At 38.9% G+C, this 26,684-nt stretch overlaps 1 protein-coding gene across 2 annotated transcripts in view; it reads left to right on the top strand.

The window, feature by feature from the left end:
• Positions 1 to 388: 388 nt before the first annotated feature.
• UVSSA (UV stimulated scaffold protein A) overlaps positions 389 to 26,684 on the top strand; it is a 49,211-nt gene continuing 22,915 nt past the window's right edge. The window contains exons 1-7 of one of the 2 annotated variants that reach the window (XM_090139784.1): positions 389 to 571; positions 674 to 1,004; positions 4,013 to 4,133; positions 5,283 to 5,693; positions 6,823 to 6,932; positions 7,542 to 7,670; positions 23,136 to 23,244. In XM_090139784.1, coding sequence (XP_089995910.1) covers positions 474 to 571; positions 674 to 1,004; positions 4,013 to 4,133; positions 5,283 to 5,693; positions 6,823 to 6,932; positions 7,542 to 7,670; positions 23,136 to 23,244 — 1,309 coding nt within the window. In that variant the 5' untranslated portion in view covers positions 389 to 473. The remainder of the gene's footprint in view (positions 572 to 673; positions 1,005 to 4,012; positions 4,134 to 5,282; positions 5,694 to 6,822; positions 6,933 to 7,541; positions 7,671 to 23,135; positions 23,245 to 26,684) is intronic. The other variant, XM_031588259.2, reaches the window with a different exon arrangement.

The raw sequence follows: 26,684 nt of genomic DNA, 5'->3' as shown, positions 1-26,684 counted from the left end.
TGTCAGGGGAGATTCAGGACGTTAGGAAATACTGCGTTTCTGAAAGAGTGGTCAGGCGGTGGAATGGGCTGTCCAGGGAGGTGTTGGAGTCACCGACCCTGGAGTGTTCAAGGAACGTTTGGATTCTGTACTGAGGGACATGGTTTAGTGAGAACCATTGGCGATTAGTGGATGGTTGGACTGGGTGATCCTGTGGGTCTTTTCTGGGATTCTGGGATTCTGTACTGAGGCATGTGGTTTAGTGAGAACCATTGGCGATTAGTGGATGGTTGGACTAGGTGATCCTGTGGGTCTTTTCTGTGATTCTGTGATTCATTTCTCTCCCTCACTGTTGAACAGCCCTCAGGCTCGGCCCCTTTAAGGACTCCCTCCCGCCCTTGCAGGCACCGTGACGTCACGCGTGCGCAGCGCGCTGTGATGACGTCAGCAGCGCCGGGACGGGGAAGGAGGGACGGAGCGCTGCCGGAGCGGAGATGGACGTGCGGCTGGCCGAGCTGGTGGAGGAGCTGACCACGGCGGGGGAGCCGCAGCTGGAGCCGGGCAGGATGAAGGAGCTGAAGAAAATCTGCAGGTAAGGAGCTGGGCCCGCCGCCTTTCGGTTAATTAATGGCGGCGGCTGGAAGTGCTGCTGCGTGGCACAGCTGCGGTGATTCCCTCCTTCCCGTTCCCTCAGGTCGTCGGAGGAGCACCTGAGCCACGCGTACCACCTGCTGCTGACCAGGCTCCGCGAGGAGCACGCCGAGATGCGCTTCTCCGCCTTCCAGATCGTGCAGGAACTTTTCTCCCGCTCGCACCACTTCCGCACGCTGCTCGTTTCCAACTTCCAGGAGTTCCTGGAGCTCATGGTGGGGACGGACCACGAACAGCCGCTTCCCCCGCCCCGGGAGGTGGCCCAAAAGCTGAGGAAAGCGGCCATCGCGGCCGTGCTGGGCTGGCACGAGAAGTACGGCGAGGCCTACAAGAAGCTGTCGCTGGGATACCACTATTTAAAGCAGAACAAGAAGGTACTCAGCGTTTTTACTGCCCTGTGTGTGTTTGGGGATTGTCTCGAGGAGGTGTTTAAAGTGAGGAAGGCAATAAATGTGAAAGGAAATCTGTTGGAAGCAAAACGTTGTCTTCAAGAGACTTCCCAAAGAGACAGACCCCAGCCTGGCCCGGTCCTCCTTGGAGTTATGGTGATTGCTCCCACCTGAAGCAGAAACCCTCTTCTTAAGGTATAAGGTACTAACACTAGCAAATGCTTACTTCTTTGCATAACGTGTTTTCAAAAGGCTTTTCTGAACCTGAGATGCCTTTAAGAAAAATACAGACTGCCCTGAGAGGTTGTGGAGTCTCCTTCTCTGGAGATATTCAGGATCCATCTGGATACTTCCTGGTGTCAGCTACTGCAGGGACCCTGTTTTAGCGGGGGGGGGGGGGTTGGACTGAAGGATCTCCTGAGGTCTCTTCCAACCTCTGCAATTCTCTGTTCCCATGTGATTCATTCCTTTATTAACAAGGTGAATGCAAGACAGAGCTGCACAATTCACCACACACACTGGCATCATATTGCTCAGAAGCTGAGCTGAGCTCTCTGCTGCTCCCCAGGCAGATGTGCTTTTTTCAAAACCCAGCACCTTCACCAAGAACACTGTATTGTTTTCTGGGATTCTTTTCCTTTTAGGCTTTCTAAACTTCCCAGCTGAATGTTGTACGTGTGCCACTTATGATTCAGTGACTAAATATGCTCAATTTTAGTACTGACTACTGATCAGGTAAAGAAAGTGAGGAAAAGGGCTCTCTGAGACTCCAAACTAAGTTGCAGTGTCTCAGAAATACAATGGAAAAATGTACTGGTGGGGAGGGCTGAACTGTGTAAACACCTTTCTTTAAAGTGATTAAAGAAAAACAAAATAACCAGGGGTAAAAATTAAGGACACATCCACAGACAAATAGTGGAATACTGGGATTGGTGGTGGTTGTTGTTCCTCTTTTAGTGTGGTTAAAAGGTTTTAAAACCCTAGACTTGAAAGAAGAGCTGGATCCAACCAGTGCTTTCCCAGTGTACAAACCAGTAGGGCTCCACCCACTGATTGCTGCTTGGAGCCCCACAGTCCAGCTGCTTTAGAATGGAAATCACACTTGTACCTTAAGCTGATGATTATCAGATAGAAAGTCTTTCTGTGAAAGCTTAAGATACTCTTATTTCCATATTGAGCAGTCCTGTTCTGGCTTCATTTCAGAGTACAACACAGACAGAAAGTGCAGCTGTTCTCTTTAAATAATTCCATATTGTCTTATGTTAAAGAAAAAAAAAAAAAGCAAATGAAAGCAGTGAGGAGAAATGCAGGACAGGGGGTCTCTAACTAACAACACAGATTAAATAGACTGCATGCTCAAATGTATGATAAGTCAGCTGAAGTTTGGCATGTCTGCACTCCTGCAGTCAGTGTGCTCCTCACTTATGACTTTGTGTGTTCACTTCATGCCCTTGTGATACTGAGCAGTCCAGCAGGTGTGGCTGTACTATTTATTTTTTTTTACTGCACCTGAATACTTTTGGAAAGAGTTCTAACAGAAGCAACCTAATCTCAGCTCCTGTACTTAAGAGCTAATATTGATGTAGTCAGCCTTTTGCCATCTTAATACATGAACTGCAGGAGACAATGAGAAGACTTGAGGAGGCATTAGTACCTTTCAGAAAATGCATCTGCTGTTTGATGTTACAGCTCTGGCACAGCATGGAGCAGTTTGAGGACTGTTAGCAGAGTCTTACTTTTCAGATTATTGTCATCAAAGTTTGGTCAGAAGATGACAACTGCAGCCATACAACTGAGACATACTCAGAAAGCAGCCTACTGGTTTATCCTTAGTAAACTGAAGGTATACCTGTATGAAAGTTTGACTTTAAGAACAAAACATATTTCAGTGTATCAGAAGACAACTTTGTTGTGTGGTTTCTTGGTTTTGTTATTTTTTTTTTAACAAATCCCTGTCTCAAATTTCAGAAATGAAGGGAGAAGAAATATATATGTATGCATACATAAGTATTTTCTGCAGTATTTTTTTGATTCTAAGAAAGCACAGATGGGGTTGCAGATTAAGTGTGAATTATAAACTGAACATGACTTTGATAGACTGAGAGTATTAATGCTGAATTCCAATATTTCCCCAAAGTTGCAGTGTTTATTGCTGTGTAGGCTCACTAGTCTTACACCTTTTAAATCAAGAAGAATTGTTTGCACCTCGTCATGTCCAGCTCCAACATTCATTACAGATGAATAGTGAAAGGCTCCATACATATTGCTCCAGCACAGAAGCTGAGTGGTGTTCCTCTGTGTTGTCTGAATGAGGTTCTTAGATGTGTTCTGTCTCTGAGTTTGTGCTGGCTCTTCCAGCAGTGACAATAAGGACAAATGTTCAGTGGGTGCTTGTAATACGGACACAGTGCCAGAGAGGGTGCAGCCTTTATAAGCAGCAAAGGATGGACTCACTCAGCCCTCGACATAATCCATAATGAAATTAATGAAAGCTATGTGGTAGCAGTCAAAAGGAAATAATTACATTTCCTTTTCAAGTGATTTTTCTTATGGAATAGCACAATTCAGGATTCATTTCCTTAAAATAGAAGTGAAAATATGTACATTTTCAAACCCTTCTAAGAGAAAAATAATAAAAACCTACAATTTTTAAAAGAAACAGTGTTTCGAATCACTCAGATTTATTCTTATGTTTTAGTCATAAGAAAGTGAGACTGAATGATATCCTTTCCCTCAGTTGATGGATCCAACAAATAAAAAAAAAAAAAAAGCCATTGATTCTCAGCAATCCCTTATTAGTAGAAATAAAACCTCCATTCAGAATTTCTGTAGTTATTGATTCCAGGAGGAGAGGAGATAAAAGGAAGTACTGCTGAGCTTCTGGCTGATTGCTTATGTTAGAGGATTCTTCACCACTGATAAGGATCTTAGGAAATGGATTTTCTATGTACTTCTTACAGAGAATGTTGTACTTTTTTTCTTCATTTCCTTAGGTGGATTTTCAGGACGTGCATGCAAGAACAGTGGCTGAAAGGAAGAGGGAAGAAGAGAAGCAAAAACGATTGGATAACGTTTACAAAGAAAAAGCCAAAAGAGCTGAAAAAGAAATGGCAGGTGATGTGCTTTGACTTGGGTGGGTTTGTTGTTAAAGCAATTTTTTGTAAGGTTATATAAACCAAATTCCAGCAGAATAGATATCCAAACAATAGCAAACCCCAGAGTACAGAGTACAGGAATGGTACATTTGTTAGTGCTTCACTCTGTCTCTCACCTGAAGAATGTCAAGGTAAATGAGTAACAGGTCTCATAAGGCTTGAGTAGAATGAGATATTAAAAAAAAAAAAAAAAAAACTTATAAATGTGTGGTCAGTAATTCAGTAAGGTGTGAATGCATATCTTCATGCACATGTATGGAGTTGGACTTGGTGATCCATGTGAGTCTCTTTGAATTTGGGATATACTGTGATAACAGAAGTAGTTTTAGATCTAGTGGTACAGTGTTCTTGACTGATGACCTCAGTTATACTGTACATGCATTATGTATGTTCCAGAAGTTTGGGCACAAGTCTGCACAACAATCCTAGATGCAGCGTAGGAAATCTGTGAAAAGTATTATATTGCTGGGAGCTGAATCTCTGAACACATACACAGCCAACATATTCCTGCAGTATTTAAGAACAGACATAGTATATTAAGTTATAGTTGGAAAGGATTATTTATCTCAATTGCTTCAGTTTGTGCAGTGAATGCATTTGTGTCTGCCTTTATTCTACATGCTGCAAATGTTTCCACGCATGGAAAAAAGATTGACTTTTAAAGTCAGTTTTACTGATAGCATCTCTTAGCTATGTCATGTATTCATGGGTACAGCTGCAAACAGCTGTAACACTTATGGCTGCAGAATGAGTACCCAGTGGCATTACCAAGGACACTCGTTTCTTGCCAGTACTGTTCTGCTTCAAATTTATTGAAGTATTTGAGTCATCTTTGATAGACAGTGAAATTTCAGGGAGGATAGGGAGGGAGGAATGCTGGTCCTAAATTCCTTGTTCAGGAAGTTCTAGAGTTCCTGTTCAAGAGAAGTATTGACTCTCTTATGAGGACCGTCCCTGCACTGGAAATAAATACGTATGGATAAATTATGACTGATTACTGAATAAATGGATTCTTTGGCAATAGTATTTGTTTTGTAGATATACCTCTGCTCAGGAGTCAGCACTGCACACTATTTCACGACATTCTAAAACAACTCTCTTTTGATAGAACTGTCCCAAGAGGTTGCTGAGACGCTGACAGAGATGGAGAACTGTTTCAGGCTTCTGTTGCCAGATCCTTTTGACTTCACTGTGAACGGCACAGAACTGGAACCCACTGAACAGAGTGCTGACAAGGATAGATCTGCATCCTCCTTGCCCTCATATGTGGGATGTGTGGATGATGAACAGCCATGCTGTAGCAAGGACATTCTTCCTGTTTCTCCGTGTGTTAGAATGGATCAAAAGGAAGAGTTAGGTGACAAACAGAAGAAGCCTGAGCAAAATATATTAGATGGAGACACGTGCTCTGAAGTTGAATCTGGTGTTCCTGTTCTTGGTGATGATGATTATGAAGCTTTTGTCAGGAATCATGGACTTATTTCTCATAAGTATACTCTAGACCTTGAACTCTCCACAGGTACCTGCACCCATTTTTCACAAAGAGCTGTGGATAATCTTTGCAATATTTTGTAGTTTTGTTTTTTTTTTTTCTTTGCTTGTTTGTTTTTGCTGTGACTTCAGCATTTGGGGTCCCTGAACATCATTTTGATTTATTTTCTATTTCTGCCCCATCTGGGAGCCTTTCTTAGTTTTGGATGTTCTTGCATGGAATTTACAGATTTCATTAATTTCTGAAACTGGATGTTTGTATCAGTTGTAAACACATTACTACACTTCATAGTACATATGATTTTCCTCTGTTTAGAAACAAAATGATTTATTCACTGTATATAGTATTTTCTTTCAGCACTTCTTTCTCCGTGTAACATGGGTATGAGCTACTGATTTAAACATTTTAAAATTGGCTGTTTCTTAATCTTTTCTTTGTTATTGACAACTTGCAGGAAACACAGTTTCACCTTAAGACTTAAGGGTTGCAATTAGACCTTTCTATATAACTTTGTTAATAAGAATTGCAGCTAGAAAAATCAGTATTTAGGGCTTTTCACTTTTTTCCAAGTGAAATCTCTTACAAATACTGTCTGATTGGAATTTCAAGTGCAGATGGCTGGTGAGATAGGTATCTACTTCTGTGCTTGCAGACAACAGAATTGGAAAGTTACCCTTGAGGCTTACGAGCAACAAACTGGTGGAAAATACCATTTACCATTTTTACTTGTGTGGTGGCATACTTCTTTGACAGTCAGCCCCTTTTGGAATGGAGGCCCTAGGAATGTTTCATATTGAATAAGCAGGAACTGGTAGATTAGGGCCCAGTTTATTTATTGGAACATAGGACAAGATACAATGTAAATAGTAAAACTGCACTGGTTTTGGTTTATCTCGTGTGATGGCGTAAAAAATCTGTCATCATTGAACTGAAAGCTTTTCATCTTTTCCTTTTTGAATGTGGATAACAGAATACATAATAATGAACATCAAATAGTTTAGAAAAAATACTTTATGTATGATCATACTATTATATGTGTTGTTTATGTTATTATGCTTTATGTAAAATACTTTAGAAAGGTTAAGGGTGCTTCTACTTAGTGTTTACAGTATCTTGGCTACTTGGTTACAACTAACTGTTTTCCTTTTTGGAGCAGATATAAAAGTGCACGAGAACGAAGACAATACTGCTGTAATAAACAGTGTTGTGGATGCTCACAAACTCATCAGAAATAAGTTCTTGCCATCCGTGCAGTCCTGGATTCAGGTGGGGTAAAGACCTGATTTCTTCACTTCCTATGAAAAGATGGACTGGGTGCTGGGAGGCTTGAGAGAGAGAGGAAAGAAATTAAGGTTGAAAGAAACAGTGGTGCAAATAGAAAAGAAGGTTGCTGGTTCTGTAGGGATGGGCAGAAGGAGACAGCAGGAGGTACAGAGGTTGTTTGATGGCTCAGTGCTCAGTGTGCTGCCTGCAGACACTAAAAAAAAAAAAAAAGTAGGCATCTAAGAAAATACAGCTTCTTCACAAAGTATTTAAGTAAAACTTGGTATGTTTTTATCAGACATGTCTGCATCTGAACACTGCCTTTTCTGCCAATTGATATTATTCTCAGGAGCCTCATGCAGGAAATATGGGCTGCCAGAGGACATTATTAGGAGATGCTTATAGCAACTGCTCATTTTTTATTCATCTTCAGTGGTTGATTTTAGGTCTTAAATTCTAGCTGGGGAAAAAGTGCATTGACTAATTGTTACATGTAAAATAAAAGAATTTGTGACATTTTTTCTTCTACCTTAAGTGAAACAACAAATAAACAAATGCTTTTTGGCTCAGGTGATAGAATAAGAATGTAGGTTTTTTTTTTTTGCTTTGCAGTTATTTACACGAGCAGGAATAAACGACGATCGGTTGAGATGTGCCATTGATCTTAAGAATAAACTGGAGGCTGCTCTGAGAAAATACAAGGAAATGAACATTACTTTTAAAGAGAGAAAAAGAAAAGTGGTGAGTTTTTGAAACTTCATGTTACTAGAGAGGACTGTTAGTAATACTTGGCTTGTGTACAAAAATGCACTCTCTCTTAAACCTCATTCTGGCAGACTTTTCAATGCAGGTTTAATTGATTCACAAGTTCATCTGGCTGTAATGTCAGCTAAAGAAGTCAAGCTGAGAACCAATCATATTCAGGAGCTGTTACTAGACAAAACCATGTAAGGTAGCACTGTTGGTTTTTTTGATAGCATTGGTTAAGGTTGGTTGGATAAGGTTAGGCTTGGATTTTATTTACTCTTAATTTCTTCATGTGCAACATTGTTATGTTCTCATCTTCCTTTGTACAGATACATATTGCTCAGGAAACACTGTGTAGCTGTTGTTCTCTTATGACACAGAACTTTGCTAGTGTCTACAATTATAAGAGCAGCATTTCTGCTTTGTAGTGTTTACTCCCTATAGTAGGCAAGTAGCATGACTAAATACATCTTGAAAGAATTAGTTGTTTTATAAAGCTTTAAAGTGTCAGAAGATGACAGATTCTGGGAAACAGGCAAAGCTAATGAATAAATGGAGACTGAAAGATCAAATGCTTTACTCAAATCAAAAGAGGAGTCTATATCATGTTCACATATCTGAAGCAAAGCTGCACGACTTCCTTTCTGCTGCTTGAGATCCAGCTAAATTATTTGTGTGTTAAACTCTACAGTAATGTTTTGAGCCAGGGTCTGTGGTTTAGGAGTGGATTGTAAGAATTTGATCCAGACGTTGTACCTTGGATTTAACTGTAGTTGCCTGGTTTAGCCATGACTGAGTGTTGCAGACTTTGCTTTCCTTGTGCAAATGAAGCCTTATTAAGATTAATTTGGTTCATCATCTTATTACTACTGACATACCACGTCAGTCAAAAATGCCAACTAGGAATGGAAAGTACTGTAAGACTGTCTTGTCAGGGTTATTTTTTCCCTCAGTGAAATATGTGTGCTACCTTAATGCAACCAGCTATGAAGGAATCCAGACATCTGCTGTCATTCCTGCCATTTGCTTGACAGGACTTCATTTGCTGTACCTCTGCGTGGAATATTGGTTGCAATATTTCTTGCAAGATATAAAGGACGTTCAAGCCTTGCTTTCTGTGTGTGTGTGTATGTACATGTGAATGTGCTTGAAGTGGTGTGTTACCACTTCTGGAGATTGATCAATGCTATCTATGTAGGGTTGAAAGATAATAAATTGTACCATTACAACAACAGAAATAAAGGAGAATGCACAGCAGTGCTCACAAAGAGTACATTCAAAATGAAGCAGTGTTTATTGAGGTATTAACTTATGCACTGAAAATTGCATGAAATTGGTTTTTTTCTTTCCCAACGGAAAATACCCAAATTTCACTTTAGTGCTGATTTAATTTAATTTATAACCTGAACAAAGACAGCTCTGTGCTGTAGAATGAAATTGTTTAAATTGTCTTTTCATCACGTGGCAATTGAGTTGTTTGAAACTTATAAACATGGTAAAGGGAGAGACTGACAGAAACACTGTTGTTTATTTTCTTCTTAGACTGTGATTATTAGCTCCCAATCTGTCAAGTATTTACGTGCCAGCATATGAAATATTATGCTCAGCTCCTCTTTAATCCACCATTGTTACTTATATTACATATTGCTCCTTCTGGCTGCATGTCCTTGTGTTACTGGTTCTATAGTTCTTGTCACGCTGTAATTTTGCTGCACTCTGTGTTTTTAGATGCAAGTGAAGAAGCACTGATAGCAGAGCACTGGCTCACAGCCATCCTAGCCTGACAGAGCTTGGTGCTTCACAAATGTGATTTGTTAACATGTGAAGTCAGTGAGTGCTGTAGACCTGCACGGGTGCAGAGATGCATATTTAGAAATGAAGGGGAGCGTTTTATAAGCAGGGACAGCAAGCAGATGAAATGTCTGAGTGCAGAGGGTCCCATGTTAATTGTCTGGTTTGCAGTTGCTCTCTAATAACTCTGTTTTGATACGGAATCAGTTTTCCTGGTAACTGCTGATTGCAAGTACAAATGAGCAAGTTCTCTACTGGACTTGGAGTATAATTATGATACTGCACCACAGGCAAGCCTCATCTTCAGTGAGAATGTGCTTTTATTTTACCAGAAAATATAAAACAGATCAAGAGTGATTTGGGAAATTGGCTGGGGGCCTGAGCTTGCTCAGTCTCCTCAGACTTTGTTTTTTGATTTGTGCTCAGTCTTTGCCTTCCTTTTCATTTCTTCTACCATACTTTCTGTTCTGTCCCTGTTTGTGCTAGAACGCCTTCTCGGGGTTTAGTTTGAAGGGAGTGGCAGGGAAAGGCATTTCCCACCCCCATCTTGAGAGGAAGAAAGTTGATGAGTGCAGCGTTTTTGTGAGAGATTCCCTTGATATCTGGAAAAAAATATGAAGCTCCATGGCTTTGTAAACTATGGGGTATGTTTTTGTAACTTTATGGAGCTTCTCTTCTGTGAAGTCATTTGCAGGAGAGCACAGAGCTTCATGCAGAGAATGCTCTGGCTTGAAATAGATTATCGTGACATGTGAGTATTGTCACCTTCTTCTGCTCTGTGTGCAGAAGGCCTAAATTGTAGAAAGAGTTAGTGCTCTTAAAGCCTGCCAACACAAGTGGACAATGGCATTCTTCTGTTCATACCTTTCAGGAGCTGTGGGAGGAGAGGGAAAAGAATAACAAAGTTATCCATTGACTGTCTAGAATCACAGAATCACCAAGGTTGGAAAAGACCTCCAATATCATCCAGTCCAACTGCTCCCCTATCACACCAATATTTCCCACCAAACCATGCCCCTCAGTTCAACTTCTAAATGGTTCTTGAACAACCCCAGGGTTGGTGACTCCACCACCTCTTTGGGCAGCCTGTTCCAGTGCCTGACCCTCTTTCAGAGAAGTTGCTATTCCTAATGTCTAACCCAAATCTGCCTGGTGCAACTCGAGGCCATCCCCTTCAGTCCTATCGCTGGTCACACAGGAGAAGAGGCTGACCCCCACTTTGCTGCAGCCTCCCTTCAAGTAGCTGCAGAGCAGTGTGGTCTCCCCTGAGCCTCCTCCAGACTGAACAATCCCAGTTCCCTCAGCCACTCGTAAGAGGAAAGAAATCCATTGCAGCAGATCCTCTAAATGTTTTTTCCCATTGCTGTGCCTCCAGCAGTCATCAACATATTTCTTCCTGAATTACTGTTTTCCATAGAGGCTGGGGGGTGGATGGACAGTGGCAGTCTCAGTGTATTGATCAAAGGCAAATGAGTTTGTGTGTGCTCACAGAGGTCCTATTTATCATAGCAAAATACTTATTTAGGGCATGAATCAGGTTTTCACTTCTACCAGGAAATGTATTTTGAAAACATAAACCAGAGTTTTGGAATCTGATTTTCTGTGAATCTGAGTTTTAGCTGAAGCTGGGGAAAGAGTACAGAAGGGATAAAAGCCTTTTATTTCACAGTACCTGGATGCCTGGAAATACTACTTTCAATGCCTGCTCAGGATAATCTCAATGTCCAGTAGAGGGAGTGCACACTGCATGTTCAACATTTTTCTCTACACTACCTTTATCCAAAGCCAGCCATCATCTCAGTCTGTGTGTCCAAGTAAACTTAACAGCAGAACACTAGAGACACTTTGAGTTAGTTCTTGACTATTTAAATGAATTATTGTAGAAGAACAATTGTAATTATTGGCTGAGATTGGTATTTTAATAGAATTGCCTTTTTCTCAAGGTTTAATTCTTCTGTTGGAATAACTTTCTGATGGCTAAAATGTTCATTGAATTTTTTTTTCCTGATTAGAAATAGTTTTATTTGAAAATATCTTCTCCCTTTGTTCTTACAATTTTGAACTTTTTTTTTTCTTTCTAGTGTTCGATTTGCAGCTGATTAGATACAGAAGGTCTTCCAATTTTAACAGTTATTTAGAGCACAGTGCATCATTTAAAATACACACAGTACTTTCCATTTACATGACTTACATAAGGGATTTTCCATTTGGATAATATTTGAAGTTCTCACATAATTAATAGAAACGTAGCTCAACTCACTGGCTATGTTTTGTACACGAGAGTATATTTATCTCTTATGTAATTGCCTTTGGAAGCCATAAAGGTTTAATACTCAAGCTGACTGAAACTTAACCAGAGAGAAGCTAGTAGGCAATATGATGTGAGAAACATCCTGCTCTTCTCTCCATCAGCAGTGTGGTAATGTACCAGGCCTATTATACTTTGTATTTTTAATTGCAACTCATATAACAACCAGGAATATATAATCTTTCATTAACTGTCTTCATTACTTTTTGTTTCACCTGTCCTTATCTTCTGTCAAATCTAAATGTACGCTTGGATCTTGATTTATTCATGTACTTAACTTTATCCATGTGAAACATCTGGTTGGATTCAGTAATGTCATTAATAATTAGATTGGGAGAAGGCTGGTCTTGTGTAGTCCAGTACCTGATCAGAGCCCTAAACCCTGCTGCAATACAGCTGAAAGAACAATGTCAGAAAATTTTTACAAATATTGTTTCCAAATTAAATATTTCATGGTCATAGTTTGCTCTTAAAATATTTTACTATGCAATAAGATTAAATTTTTACTACGTAATCAATTAAGCCATGAGCCTCACCAATTGGTTACAAAATCATTGCTGCTTTTTTTTCTCCCATATCTTCAAATACAGCTTGGCTTTTTCTCAGTGCTAATGAGTTATTTCTTTGTAATCATTTTATAACTTTATGAACAGCTCTTCTTTAAGTCTGTCTTTTAGTTGGATCAAAGGCAAAGACTATTTCCTCATTCTGTAGCCACAGAGAATCTGCTGCTTTCTTCCTGCCTTCCAGCTTTGTGTAACAGCTTCTTGTGCTCACAGCCCCTTTTTTCTCTTGATTTTATAGAAGCTGCTTCTGAGGAGTCATTGTCATTCTCCCCACATGATGCCTTTAAATTGCACGCAAAATCCCTAACACTTAACAGAGTGGCCCTTTGAAGAATCAGAAATGTTTAATGTTGAAGTTGAATAATTTTGATGTTTGTTGTTATTATGTTCTGTGTAGCTTAAGAGAACTCTAGGAATATTTGATAGTTAAATCAGCATCACACCTAAAGATTATATGCAGTGTACACCTAAAGATTATAAAATCAGCATTACACCTGGGTCCAAGTATGTATATTTCAGCATGGTCTGTGTTCAGAATAGATAAAGTTTTAATAATATTTGTATGCTCTAAGTATTACACGAGGCAACACTTCTAATTTTTTGTTTAGCTAATATTTATCTTAAGAGCAAATCAACAGTAGCTGTGAAAGTAAACACAGACCATTCAGATTCCTCTTCCATTCTCCCTCAATTTCACATCTATTTTTATGTATGAAATGTCTTTCTCAATCTCTTCATAGCAAAAAGGCTTGTTCTGTTTTCTTGAGCCTTACTGAGATATAGGTGTGATGTAAAACACTGTAAAATTAACTCTCAAAATATTCCTTTCTGTTTAAGAGTTTAATCAGCTAGTCTATTGCTCTGCTTTTTTTCATTCTGCTTTCCTAGAACTGAGTTACTGTGTTATATTTTCTGCTTTGCAGTAGTTATGCAGCCTGCTGCTGTTAGGAAGTTATTAAAAATATCTTGTTATGCAGATCTAGTCATGAATTCTTGAAGTTGTCACTGTGGTGACCTCTGATCCCCATCTGATTCGCAGGTCGCACAATGCAATTTGGAGCTCTTCTAATAGAGTGTAAAATAAAGTAGGGTGTCTATATCATCAAGTTAACCCTTATGCTAAGTGTTTAAGTTTTCCAGGCTGAAGGGTCATCTCCCTTGATTCATCTTTCAATGCTGAACAATGTATGTTCAGATATAAATTTGCTTCCTGCTTTTTATCTGTCCTACTTTACAAAGGGAAACTGTGCATTGAAGTGAATAGAATGTGTTTGTGAAGTTCAGTAAAGGAGCATTGCTGAATATGTATGTTTATTCTAAAAAAAGGGGGAAAATCTAGGCTTGGAACACTAGTGAATTTATTGTAGTAACTCACTTAAATCTAGCTGGTGTAGTAACACTAAAATAAAGATGCTTATATCAATGACATCTTTGTGCCTAGAATCTACTATTGGGAATATACATAATGTTATCTATGTCTTGCATGGACTATTTTGCTGACTTGCTGCCTGTAATAAATTAGGTTTGTTTATTTCAGGTTTATTCATCTGTAAGAAATACAAAATCTGAAAAAAACTTTTAACAAATACGTAATTAAAATGTGATCCTTGAAAGAAGCTGTGATTTAGTTACTGCTTCTGTGTGTGCAGACTACATAACAAAACATAGACACACATATACAGTAGTGGTGGATACCAAAGCTTAGCAGCATGAGTTTGATCCTGTCAAAGCAATAGGTGGTAATCTGTCAAATGCTGTAGGACTTATTGCATCACTGAGTGCTAATGGGAATCTTGTTGTGTTACATCTTAGATGAAAATCACGTTTCCTAAAATTCCGTAACAACTGTGACTACTGGTGACATATATATATATATATATATATATATATATTTGCATCTTTAATACTTAGCTTTTGTCATGTATAGTCCTCTGAGTCATAAAGGGATTGAATAATTCAAAACAGTACTTAAAATATTATATTATTTATCACTTTATAAAGAGCTTGGACTAGCTGAGAAGCACTGGTAGAAGCTGCTTTTTGGAGGGAACAAGAAGCAGGTTTTCTTTGCTTTCCCTTTGAGATACCAGGCCACAAGGCAACTTTTTGGTCCTGGAATGGGTATGGTTGGTCCTGTGCCTCACTGCTACGGCCTTTAGCAATGGCTTTGAACAGTATTGCTTACACCTGCAGGGAAAAGCATATAGAGGAAAATACGCAGCTGGAATTGAAAGGGTGGAGCTGGTAAATCACAGTGTCAGTTAAAGGTAATGTTGTAACTTTGAGCTGTATGGCAGCTGCTTTCTTGACAAAACAGAGTTCTCCTGCATGTTATGATCTCTGCTCTACATATGTTGCTGTCTGAATATAGGTCCTAAAAAGAGATCTCTTGTCGCTTGGTTTGTGGATTCTATAGCTTTGTTGGCTTCATCACACTTCAGTCTTGAAACCTGCAAACCTTCCCCTTTATGTTAAGATGAATGAAGACCTCAAGGCACTTTGTGGAGTTTCTTTACTCACAGAAAGTCACGAGGTAGCAGTAAACCAAGTTTGGTTTTTGAGACACAGGTAAGGTGAATAACACTATTTTACACTTTCCTTTTGTTAAATTTCATCCATTCCATAACTCTGAAAAAATTGCACATGAAATTCTGCCAGGTATTTCTTATGTTATGCAGTTAGCAAATCCATTTCTTAGTAGGTTGTACTATTTGTGGGAGCTGAACAGGAAAACAGCTTATATATTCTGGTAGTTTTACACCTGGCTGAAAGTTGGTTTAAATGTGAACAGCAGTTTAAAGGGGCTGTCCTGTTTCCACTTCTGTGATAGTTCACAGAACTATCTATGATGGTTCCCAGTGCCTCCCTTGTTCTGGCAGTAGTGCTCCTGTTGTGGCAGGGACCTGAACTGACTGGAACCTAATCCAGGAAAAAGGGTTTTTCTACCAGTACCCAGAGAGTAAAACCATTCCCTTCTAACTCAATCAGGTAGTTAACGTGTAATTATGAAGTTCAGTCTTTACTTAATGAGAGAACTTGGAAACTGACGGAGTGAGATTGTATTAGCTCATCTTCCAGTGTGAATGATCAACTGGATGAAAAAAAAACAATAGGAAATTATTTGGGAAGAAAAGAGAAGGCTCCAAGGTGACCTGATAGCATTGGTGCAGTATCTAAAGATGGGCTACAAGAAGTAAGGAGACAGACTCTTTGGCAGAGTCTGTGCTGATAGGACAAGGAGAAATTATTTCAAGCTTAAAGAGAGTAGATTTAGGTTTGATGTAAGGGAAAGGTCTTTTACAATAAGGGTTGTGAGGCACTGACACAGGTTACCCGGAGATGTGGTGGATGCCCTGTCCCTGCAGACTTTCAAGGTGAGGCTGGATCAGACCCTGGGCATCCTTATCTAACTGTGCATGTCCCTGTTCATTGCAAGGGAGATGGACTAGATGACCTTTAAAGGTTCCTTCCAACTCTAAGGATTCCATGATTCTATGATTCTATGAAATACTGTACTGTTTGTGTGTGTGTATATATGCTTACTGTGCAATAAGATGTAGGGCCTGAAGTAACTACAGTAACCACATTGCAGAGATATATTCCAGTGCTTTGGAAAGTATGGTATTTTTATATAAATATTTCATGAAAACATTTAAAGGACCGATGCACACCACAACTGGTTGCTTCTGATACTACAAATGAAACATAGGTATCAAATGTAGGTGGTCAGCAGTGATTTTGTTAGGGGGCTTATTTTATTTTTTTTAGATTGAAAAACTTTATTAACTTGAATAATGAAAGATAGCAGACATCTGTTTAAGCTCTGGAACAGATGAAAGGAAAGCTGCTAGGGGTTCTTTGGTAGTTGAAGTAAAACTTTCACATTTATCTTGAATGCAGTATTTCTTCTATGAAAATTCAGTATTATGCAAAAGATCTCTGCTTTTCCAATATACTTTCTTAAGGCTTTGGTGATTGATAGAAGTCTGAGTAGAAGGGTACAGAATATGCTTGAAGATGTGTCTTCAGTGGTTACTGCTAAAGAAGGACTAAACTTGCTTTGCAATATCTTCTTGAGGTAATGGGGTTAAATGCACCTGTTTATCAGAGTAACTTCTCTGTGAAACTCTAAATTGCATATAGGTGGACTTATTTCTCAACAACGATTCATTATGAACAAAGGACTTGTACCTTGAGATCTACTTTATTTTCTAAATAAGTTTGAGTGGGTCTTTCTTAAAATCCAAAAGCTTGTCTTCTAGGATTCAGAAACACAGTAATGACAGAGGTTTTGTGCCATGTGCATCACCACTATTGTTCATTCAGTGTCACAGAATGGTTTGGGTTAAAAGAGACATTAAAGCCCACTCGGCCCCAACCCCCTGCCATGGGCTGGTTGCCCCCCACCATCTCAGGCTGCCCAAGACCCATCCATCCTGGCCTTGAGCACCTCCAGGGATGTGGCACCCACAGCTCTCTGGGCATCCTATGCCAGCACCTCCTGTGTACCACTCCAACAACTCTGCATGCTTCTTGTGTTAGGACCACGTCCAAGCTCTGTTTAACACTGGCCAGAATAAGAAGGCTTTGATACCAGTCTTTAGTGACACCCAAGCTTGCACCACTAGGACAGTGATAATGCTCACAGACTATTGCTAGCATACAGTGCTCTACAGAAAATCCACTTTGCTGGATGGTTCTTACTGCTGAAGCAATTTGCAGCAGTATACACCAGTTCAGCACTAACTTTTTGGGCTCAAACCCTTTAAGCATTTCTGCTAACTTCTGGAAATTATGAAATAATGTAAAAAGCACATTCCTGAATAAAAGTCAGGTTGTCCCAGTAGCCTATGTGCTGTTGAGCAATTACAAGTAGAATGAACAGTGATACTTTTACTGGTAGACATAAAATGTCATTTGCCTGGACCACATACTTTGATTTGTAGTCACAAAGATTTGAATTTATGCTCAAATCATGGAGCAGAATGGAGGGATTGTGTGTGGGTGTCCCTATAAATATAACTCTTTTGTGTTTCATTCAGGAAAAACTCAAGCACGATCCTGAAATCTGGCATTTTGACAGCTTTTATTTACTTTTTATTTTTCATCCTATATTGGATAGTAGAAAAGGATGGAAAAGGAGGAGGAACTTTTAAAAGTCCTTCTGTGCAGGATACGTTGTTTGATTATTCAATTTCTATTGCTGGTACTGAAGAAATTATTCTTATGCACTCCGTGTTTGGTTGCATAGAATATCCCCAAACTTCATTTCAGATGACTGAAGTATGTTTTGTGTTGTGGTCGAATAAAAAATGTACTTGCTTAAGGTTGCCCCTTTAGCTGGGCTCCGTGGTGATAAATATTCTGATTCCCTAACCTGAAATCTTCTGCCTCTAGAAAAATATTTAGTTGGCTTTGAGTAGGTGCACATGAGATATTGGCATGGTGGAATAATTTGCAAGATCTTCCAGTGAGGGTATTAGCATATAAATAGCAGATGCAATGACGACCATCACAGCTGAGTACATTTAATTTTTAGTTTATAAGATAGAATGGGTTTTTAAATGCATAGCCATCAAGCCTGCTGAAAGACAAATGAAGTTTAGAGTTCACTTGTCTGAGGATGCCTTACATCATTTTTTTTTTAAAAAAAAGGGAAACAGACGCATAAAACTGAACAGAAGTGATTTCTTGGGTGAAAAGTAAGTGAGATTGCAAACCAAGTTAATTAGACCATGCCAAATTTATTTAATGGTGCCAGCTGTAGTTTGCAAGTGGTGTTTTAGTAAGTAGATAGGACTTCTTCGTGTGCTATCTTTTCTTTTTCTAAAATAATTAGTGAATGCTCAACATCTACTCCTATAAACTGATTGCATTGTATTTCAGTCATTTTATTGCTTCATTTAATTATGATTGCAGAGGCTCAGAGTTTTTAAATCCTCTTAATAGAAAGTAATAATCAATTTGTATAAAACTGGGAAGAGGACCAAAGGCTTTCCCTTGCGTATTTCAATGTGGTATATGGGGGGGGGGGGGGGGGGTGAAGATTTTGTGTTGTTTTAATTAATTTATTTCTGTATTATTGCAGGGGAGTTGGACTAGTTGGCCCTCAGAGGTCTCTTCAACTCTATGGATTCTATGATTCTATTTATTTAGATTTATATCTAGTTGGGATGACTGAGCAAGACATTTAACTGGATCTCTGCTTGTGCTGAGCTACAGTAACCACTGGGCTCTTGGAATGATAACTGCAAAGGAAAAGATAGGATTGCATTTCTTGTGACATACCATATCTGTTTTCAGTTGGGTTTTTTTTGATGTTTGTTTAGGTGGAGATTGGGTAGGAAACATCTGTTGATTTTCAAGTTTTTTGATGAGTTAGGGAACAAATGGTTTGATTGTGCTTATCTTGCTGGAGAAGTCACCACTATTTTAAGTTTTTACTGAAAATTTGGGGAATTGAGGAGACGTGCTAACTGGTTGCAATGAAAATAATGTATGGGTATTCTGTGTGTTTCATATTTTGTTCGTTTTACTGTGTTCTCATCTTCAAATCAGTTCAGCTCCACAATTTGCAAAGTGCCCAGCTAGATCCTGCTTCCTTGCACAGTGAGGTATCTACTCAGGAACTGCTTTGTCATGTGGCTGCAGAGCAGTTTAACATTGAGCTGAAAATCTTCCCATCGGACTTGGTGAGCAGTAGATGTGCACACAGCCTCTGATGTGTGGGAATCTGGTCTTCCTTCAGCTGACCATCCTGTAGCACTACAGAGAAAGCATTAGTTCACCTTCTTTCTCCCAAGTCGCTCAAGTAAGTTAGGGACTTCCTTTGTGTCACCTGGTAATTGGAATGGATTTAAGAACGGGGTATTTTTCCCCACGTTCCTTAACAGCTTGTTTAGTAACAACTAGTTGAATGGTTACTTAGAGTTGTGGAGTTCTGTATACTGCAAGAAAAGCTTTGCCTTCTAGTATTTATCACTTGAGCTTATACTTTACACTTCTTCCAGTATAGAACACTAAAGATGGTGTAGTATTGTTTTTATCAGTCTTGTTTTTCACATTTGTGAGTGCCTAACCACTCATTCCTAAAGGATTGTAACTTATTCTGCCACAAAAAAACACTGTCTTAGATATGTATTTTAATGGTTGGTAACTCAAGGCAATTGCCTGAAAAGCTTATCTATAGTGGGAAAGTGGGTAACAAGTGGATGAACTTTCAAACAGCATCTGTAGAGTTTGCTGTGGAACTTGAAAAGTGGAATTGGAGGAAAAAAAAGACACATTTCTGACCAATGCTGTTGCCCACACGCTCTCCTCCTTTCTGTGGAAGGGGTATGGAACAAAACTGTATCAGTAGGATGGCTCTGATGAAGTACTGCTGGAGTGACACAAATTGAGATGGAACTAGCCACTGCCACCGGCCGACTTCTTGAGTCTCCACTGGTGATGACTTTTATATTTGAGAGCAGAAAGGATAAATAAGTTGTCTTGTTAAAGATGTTATCAAAATAAAGATTTTATGTCTGTTTGAATTAAAAAGGGGGACTTAATTCCTGAAAGTTAGCTAAGCAGTTAATTTTTTTTTTTTTTACAGGAAATCTAAATTTAATAGGATACCCCAGTGAAATTCAAGGGTGTGAACAATAAGCATAATATTTTATGAAAATGACCCCCATATTTAAAATCTGGCATTATATGTTATGCATTGTAGCACCAAGTCCACATCTACCTTTTAGAAAATTAAAACACATAAATTCTGTTTAGTGTTTGATATGCAGTGCACTAGCTGAAAGCCATAATGCCCCTAAAACCTTGGGTTGCTTTTCACCTTTCATAAATTCCTGGGTAGATTCTATACAAAAAATAATTTTCAGCTCCGTGGCTCATTGTTATTCAAACTTGATTGATCGTCGTCATTTACTCAGTGAGGAAGTTAAGTGCTCCTGTCATTTCCGCAGAGTATAATTGGGACGTTTCACAGGTCAGCGGCAGTGACAGGTTTCCCTTTTGATTAGTGTTAGACTGATAACAAAAATTACAGTTTCCTATGATTAATGTTTTCCATAGTACTCGAATGCACAGTTCATGGATTATACCTAAACAAAGTGAATTTGCATCTGATTATGCCTTCTCTCCGTCAGGCTGTTCACGTGCTTTAAAGTTTGAGAGCATGCAGGTAATACAGGAAAGTTGCTTCCAGTGCAGTTTTGAAGTTGAGGGGTAGCAAAGCACTCTGTATTTTAGTATATTATGTTCAGAGATCTGTGTGTCTCCAATGGCACCTGGAAAAAGGAAATTTCAGCCACAGACAGAATTCTTGTGGATTCTTTCTGATCCTCTCAGGTTGTCTTGTCTTATACCTGAGGTCCATTAAGTTAAATGCTCTTTCTGAACTGAGTTTTCTTTTGCTAGTTTGTCATTATTTCTCAGTTCCTTATACTTGTTGCTGTTGAGGCATATACAGACTGAGTAAAAGCTGTGGAAATGTAAAACAGAAAAAATAACAGCGTAAAGTGATGTTGTTTTGCCTTTATGCTGTGGAACGAAGCTGCAGGCTAAGGTCATCCATAGCAAGTTTGGGCTTGGTTTGATCTTTTTTAATAGCTAAATGAGAAGTGGAACCTGCATATGGAAAATTAAATGTTCCGTGCTTCTAGTGGAGGAATAGTAATGGGTGTTATTGCCAAACTTCATTAAATTACCCCTAGCAAATAACAAGGGGTTAACAACACAAGTAGAATTTTAAAATCAAGATACAAACTAACTTCAGTCCTTAGTCCTCTCCTGGTGTGCAGGATACAAAATCTCCTTGTTTTCCTTTCTGAATACCATCAGGAAGGTTTTCTAAAAGTTGCAGTGTAACACAGATGCTCTTCTTTCTCATGTTGTGCCTTTGCAGGTTTTAGTGATCAAATATTTGACTTTTTTTTTCATTAGAATTCTATTTTGATTTCTGCTGGAGATCAGATTCAGCACGTGTCTGTCTTGGCCAAACCAGGCAGGGTCTGAATTGCATCTTTCCTTTAGATGAGAAGAAATGATTGCAGTAGGATTCAAAGTAAGCTAGGATGTGGAATCCTCCACGTAGCCCAGCGAGTTGCCCTTTGCCAATGGGAGGTAGTGACAGTGGGGCTGTGTTGTGGGTGCTGCTTGTCTTTGGCAGCAGGCTTCTTTCAAACATGCTGGGACTTTATTTTACAATAAAGGCTGTTTAGGTATTCTCTGTGTGTGGTGGTATGGTCTGGTAAATGTGTTCTGTTCTTCAAGAGAGTAAATCTTTTTTTTGTCTTTTTTATTCCATCTGGAACTGCAGATCTTTCTTAGATCAGTCTTTTTTTTTTCTTTTTTAAAGAAAAGGAAGAATCATACTTCAGCCTTGTGCCACCCTTTCATTAGAAGTGCATATTAATAGCAATTAATTTTGCTTATTAGAAATGAGTTTCAATCCAGCTTGCAAGTAATACTGAAGAAGTGCTGACTTTTTTTATTTTTAAACTATGTTCAATAAATCAAATTGGTTTCTAGTTTTTTTGATTCAGAATATATGTATGATTTAAAGGAACTCAACTGTGACACACGATTAGAGTAGTGAATTAAATTGGGAAAATTCTGCTGCAGGCAAAACCTGCAGTATCCTCCTGTGTGTGTTCAATGAGTAGTTGATATGAATATCAACATAAGTCAGGTGCAGCAGGAGAAGCAAAAACACAGCTGAAATAGTAAAAATGATGCAATTCCTTATCTATAGCTTTGGCTTGTTGCAGTGAAGTTGAAAAAGTGATAGAGAGCTCTGTGGAAAGGTTGCTTTTGGTCAGTATTCCCTTACTGCATCCTCAACTTATAAAAGTGCTTGGCAAGCTTATGATAATGTGCAAATTGTGGTGTTTATATTTAGGTGAGTCCAGAGGTGGACAAAACCTTCAGCACTGGTAGCTTTTAATTCAACACTTGCTATTTCATACGTGTAGTTCTGATAGTACAGACCATGTTTGAGGTCTCACAGATTCTTGTACCTTTCATGTACTGTGGTACAAATAAATCATTTCTAGGTGTGAAACAAACTTAGAACAAATTGTAGAGGCTTGTTTGGCCATATATAGTAGTAGCTGGCTGAAATGAAATGTAGGAAGCCACTTATGTGCATTAATTGATCTGGCTAATTGGTAGAAACTCCATTTTTATATTTCAGCTTGTCAATGATGTTTAATTTTTTTTAATGTTTTGTGCATATGAATTTGTACTGTCAGCATTGTTAGTGCTGCTGCAAAGCAACCCAGTTAAACACTAACATACAGATGTGGCTGGATGTTCTGACTTCGGTCAGTATTAGCTGTCCAGTCATCAGATTCCTGTCCCATTTGTCTGCTCTCTTTATGAACCCTTGTGATCCTAGGTAACATGCCACAGACTATTTGAGGGCAGCTGAATGAGTAAAATCAAGCAAAGGAGAAGAGATAAGACTTTAATTTGCTCATTAAGTCAAAGCCTTCATGTTATTCTAAGATTTTTTTGCTTTATTTTATAATTCCACACTTTCTCAAGCTTCAGCAACTGCATCTGTTGTAATGGATAAAAGAGTCTTTAAAGAAGCCCATAGGATAAAGTATGGCTTAAGAGATAAAATGTTAAACAAAGTTCTAATCTTAGATGAAGATAAATACATAATTAGGAAAATGCTTTTGACATAGAGAGCCTCAGCAGGACTATCATGATGTCTGTGAAATACTTGCAATGTAAAGGGAAATGAGAAGCTGTCTTTAAATGTAAAAACAATAATTATTATCTCTGTAGATGAAAGCTTCAGATGATGATGATGAAGACGATGATGATGACTTTGTGGAGGTCCCTGAGAAGGAAGGTTATGAGCCCCACATTCCAGACCACCTGCGTAAAGAATATGGTGAGTTTGCCCAGCTGTGAAAGGCTTTACCCTTGCATGTTACTGCTGCACTAAAGTAAATAAACAGCCATTATGAAGTAATAAAGTGATCAGTGGTGTGGGTAATCTCTCTGGCTGCTATGAGGAAGTCGTTACATCGAAAGGGGAGCAGCAGTTGGCTCTGGATAAACAAATACTTTCCAGGAGCAAGAGCAACTGAGACTTGAAGCTAACTTTGTTCCATTGTGTCCCATTGTAGTTTAGAGCCAGAAGCAGCACTGTGTATGTTTGTGTGTGCCCTAAACATGGGGAATGAATGGACTGCAAAGGACCTGAATATTAGAAATATTGGTGACAGTCTGGTGAGATGGGATAAAGTTTTGTCTCTTGATTAATAGCATTAAAGGCAGTTGGAGATGCACAACTGCTTCCACCCATGGAGTAGCCAACTTACAGCTTGGAAGTTAGGCTTGCTGTTGGGTATTCCTATCACAAGACATTAAAAGGAACTCAGCCTTTCAGCAGAGAATTTTAGCCATTAAGCACATACCAGAAGACAAAATATAATCTTGGTCTTGTCTGCTTTGTTTAAATGAAGCAAGCCTTCTTTTAATCCATTCTAAAGATTTTATATATATACACACTTGTAATGTGGTTCTGTGAAATTGTGTGAGGAGTAACTGAGGAAAGTTCATCTCAATTAAATTTTTGTGCGCTACTCCCTGTCCTCCATATGTCTAACTGATTACGTGTCTGCAGCTTTGCAGCTCTGTGTAGCATTTTGCATTTTAAGATTCAGGAGATTTCAGTTTGTTGTAGAGGAGGGGGTAGCTGTCATCACAATGGAGTTAAAAAATCTTAGACATTAGAGTAAGTTTCTTGCTTGTACATTTCTTTGTAGGTGGTTGTGTAAGGCTGGTGCTGTGTTACCTTTTTCAGTCCTTTTCATGCTTAATTTTTAGTTATCTGCAGCTTACGTCATAAAATTCAGGCTCTAGCTCTCTGCTGTATGTGTCAAATGCATCTTTTTGGTGAAACAAGGGTGTGTGTGTCTGTGTAAACCCAAGACAATGTGTCTCAAGTGACCGTTTTGTTGTCTTCTGCTACCAAATTTGGTTATAGACAGCAAAAGATTTTCAGTAATGATAACCTGTAGTGGCTGCAGTCAGCTTCAGGACATCTCCTGGTGTGACATTGGGCACTCAGTCTGTTTTTGCAAATCTGAATTTAACGTATGAAGACATCTTGGCACCCTTGGACAAAAGGCCTGTGCAGTCTGCACACCTGTCTGTTTTCCCCACCTAAAGGCTTGACCTAAAGGTGAATATCTTTGTTTCTCTGTTCCTCTAAAAAGCGTGCAACATATTTGCTGCATATAGAAGTCTGAGATTAAACTATTGCCCTGGTGAGCAGATGGCTGCAGTGTTGCTTGGTTTGACTTTTAGCATATGTGTTGCTTGACACAATCTACAGGCATGTACTTTGTCCAACCAAAAGTTGGGAAATATGGGGTGCTGGGAAGCTGAGTGTACTGAGATAGCATTGTGGTTGGAGAGTGGAGCTGGGTGCATTCACTGAAAGTGATCACAGGACAGTGGTGGAGACTATAGGACACACACACGTAGCAACTGAGCAGCTTCTCTTTTTTCCTTCGTGCTAAGAAGATACACTTCTTTGAGAAGATAATGAACATGTGTTGGCTGTCCTAACTACCTTAGCCATGCAATGAACACTGAGTAAGTTCTGATTATTGCTAACAGTGGGACTAGCAGCAACAACAACAAAAAAGAATATAATGTAAGAAAGGGCTAGTAGCCTTCCAGATAGCTGTGAGAAGTTTCTTATGTACATATAATTAAGGAGAGTCATAAAACATTGGTGGTTATAATAAATGAGCAAATGAGTTTAGTTATTACAAGCTCACCATAACTTAATGTCCAGTCACATCCCACTAGCACTCCTGCTATCCCAGGATATTTTTTAAACATCTGTAAAATGCTTTAAAAGATTCCCAATTTGTATTTCATAGAATCATAGAATCACAGGATGGCTTGGGTTGGAAAGGACCTCAAGGATCATGAAGTTCCAACCCCCCCCACTTGCAGGCAGGGCTGCCAACCTCCACATTTAATAGTAGACCAGGCTGCACAGGGCCCCATCCAACCTGGCCTGTTTAAACTATTGCTGATAGGAATACATCTTATAGTGAGGAAACCAATAAGAAAATGTTACGCATCTCTCATTTTGTATGCTTGCAGTTATGTGGGAACTAATGGTCACAGTTGGTTGTTTTTTTATCAGATATTTGGTGAAAATGGCATTTTGAATGGAACGAATTATTCCTGGTATTTCTGAAGGCATTCAGGTTTTCTTGCTGTCATCAAAAGTTATTACCTAAGCTCCCAGTTCAGGAAGGAGTATCTATCCAGGCAGTTCTATGCATTTCTTGGTCCAACTCATCAGTTACTAGTTCAAAATCGATTTCAGGAGCCAGTGTATAGCTACTGCATAAACAAAATGACTTTTATGCAATTACTTCAGTCTGCATGAGTGCAATTGGGAGCTGTGCTTGCTTCTGAATTGACTTTTGCATGTATTTTCCACAAGCAAAAACAAAGTAAGCATTCCTTTGGCTAGTTTTTTTTTGTTTAGAAAAGTGCATTACCAAAATACGTAAGAATGTACTGATTTAAATATAGCGTGTTTTCATGGAGAGCTGGTTATGTTAAATAGCTGCATATCTAATTAAAGGTGGCTCTTTTTTTTCCCTGTGTGAGTGCAGTTACCATAGAGGTTACTTTAGATTTATCTTAATGTAATCCAGTTGTTTTTTTTTTGCTATATGTTGTTAGTTCATGTTTAGTTCGTGAGGATTCTGAGCTAAGACAGCAGCCTTAATTGCAGCACCAAATCTTCCATGCAAAATAAATTCTCAGTGCTATGGAGAAGATGTGAACAATTTAAAGCATTTTTCTTATGTTACCTTACCTGAACACAACACCAGAAGTGAACAACTTCTCAGAAAAAGCTCCTGGTCATCTAAGTTGATTGAAACGTAACATAGAATCATAGAATCGTTAAGATTATTGATTTAAAAATCACTTTATTTTTCTTCACTTCTCTTGGGAAAATGGAAGTATCCTACCAACAAGGTGCATTTCAAGTTCAGATATTGTTTCTGATAATACATACATGCAGTTGTGGACCTCATGAGATCTGAAAAATTTGTGAGAAATGCTATTTAGACACAGGAGGTTTTGTATGCCAGGCACAAATGCAAAATCTTTGAGTGTATGTATGTGCATGGAGTTGATCCCAAAATGGATGGTGATATTTAATATATTAGCTGAACTGAGGATGGGTGCAGTTTGGGTGGAGAATTAAACAAGTCAATTTAAATTTCCATTTGTATGATTAAATGTAAATTTGTTAAAAGAATTTAGGTGATTAGATAACTGAAG

This window comes from Phasianus colchicus, chromosome 4 (assembly GCF_987193195.1).
Source record: "Phasianus colchicus chromosome 4, bPhaCol1.hap1.1, whole genome shotgun sequence".
NCBI classification, from domain to species: domain Eukaryota; kingdom Metazoa; phylum Chordata; class Aves; order Galliformes; family Phasianidae; genus Phasianus; species Phasianus colchicus.
Note: the sequence above shows the minus strand (reverse complement) of the source record. Positions and strands in the feature narration are given on the sequence as shown.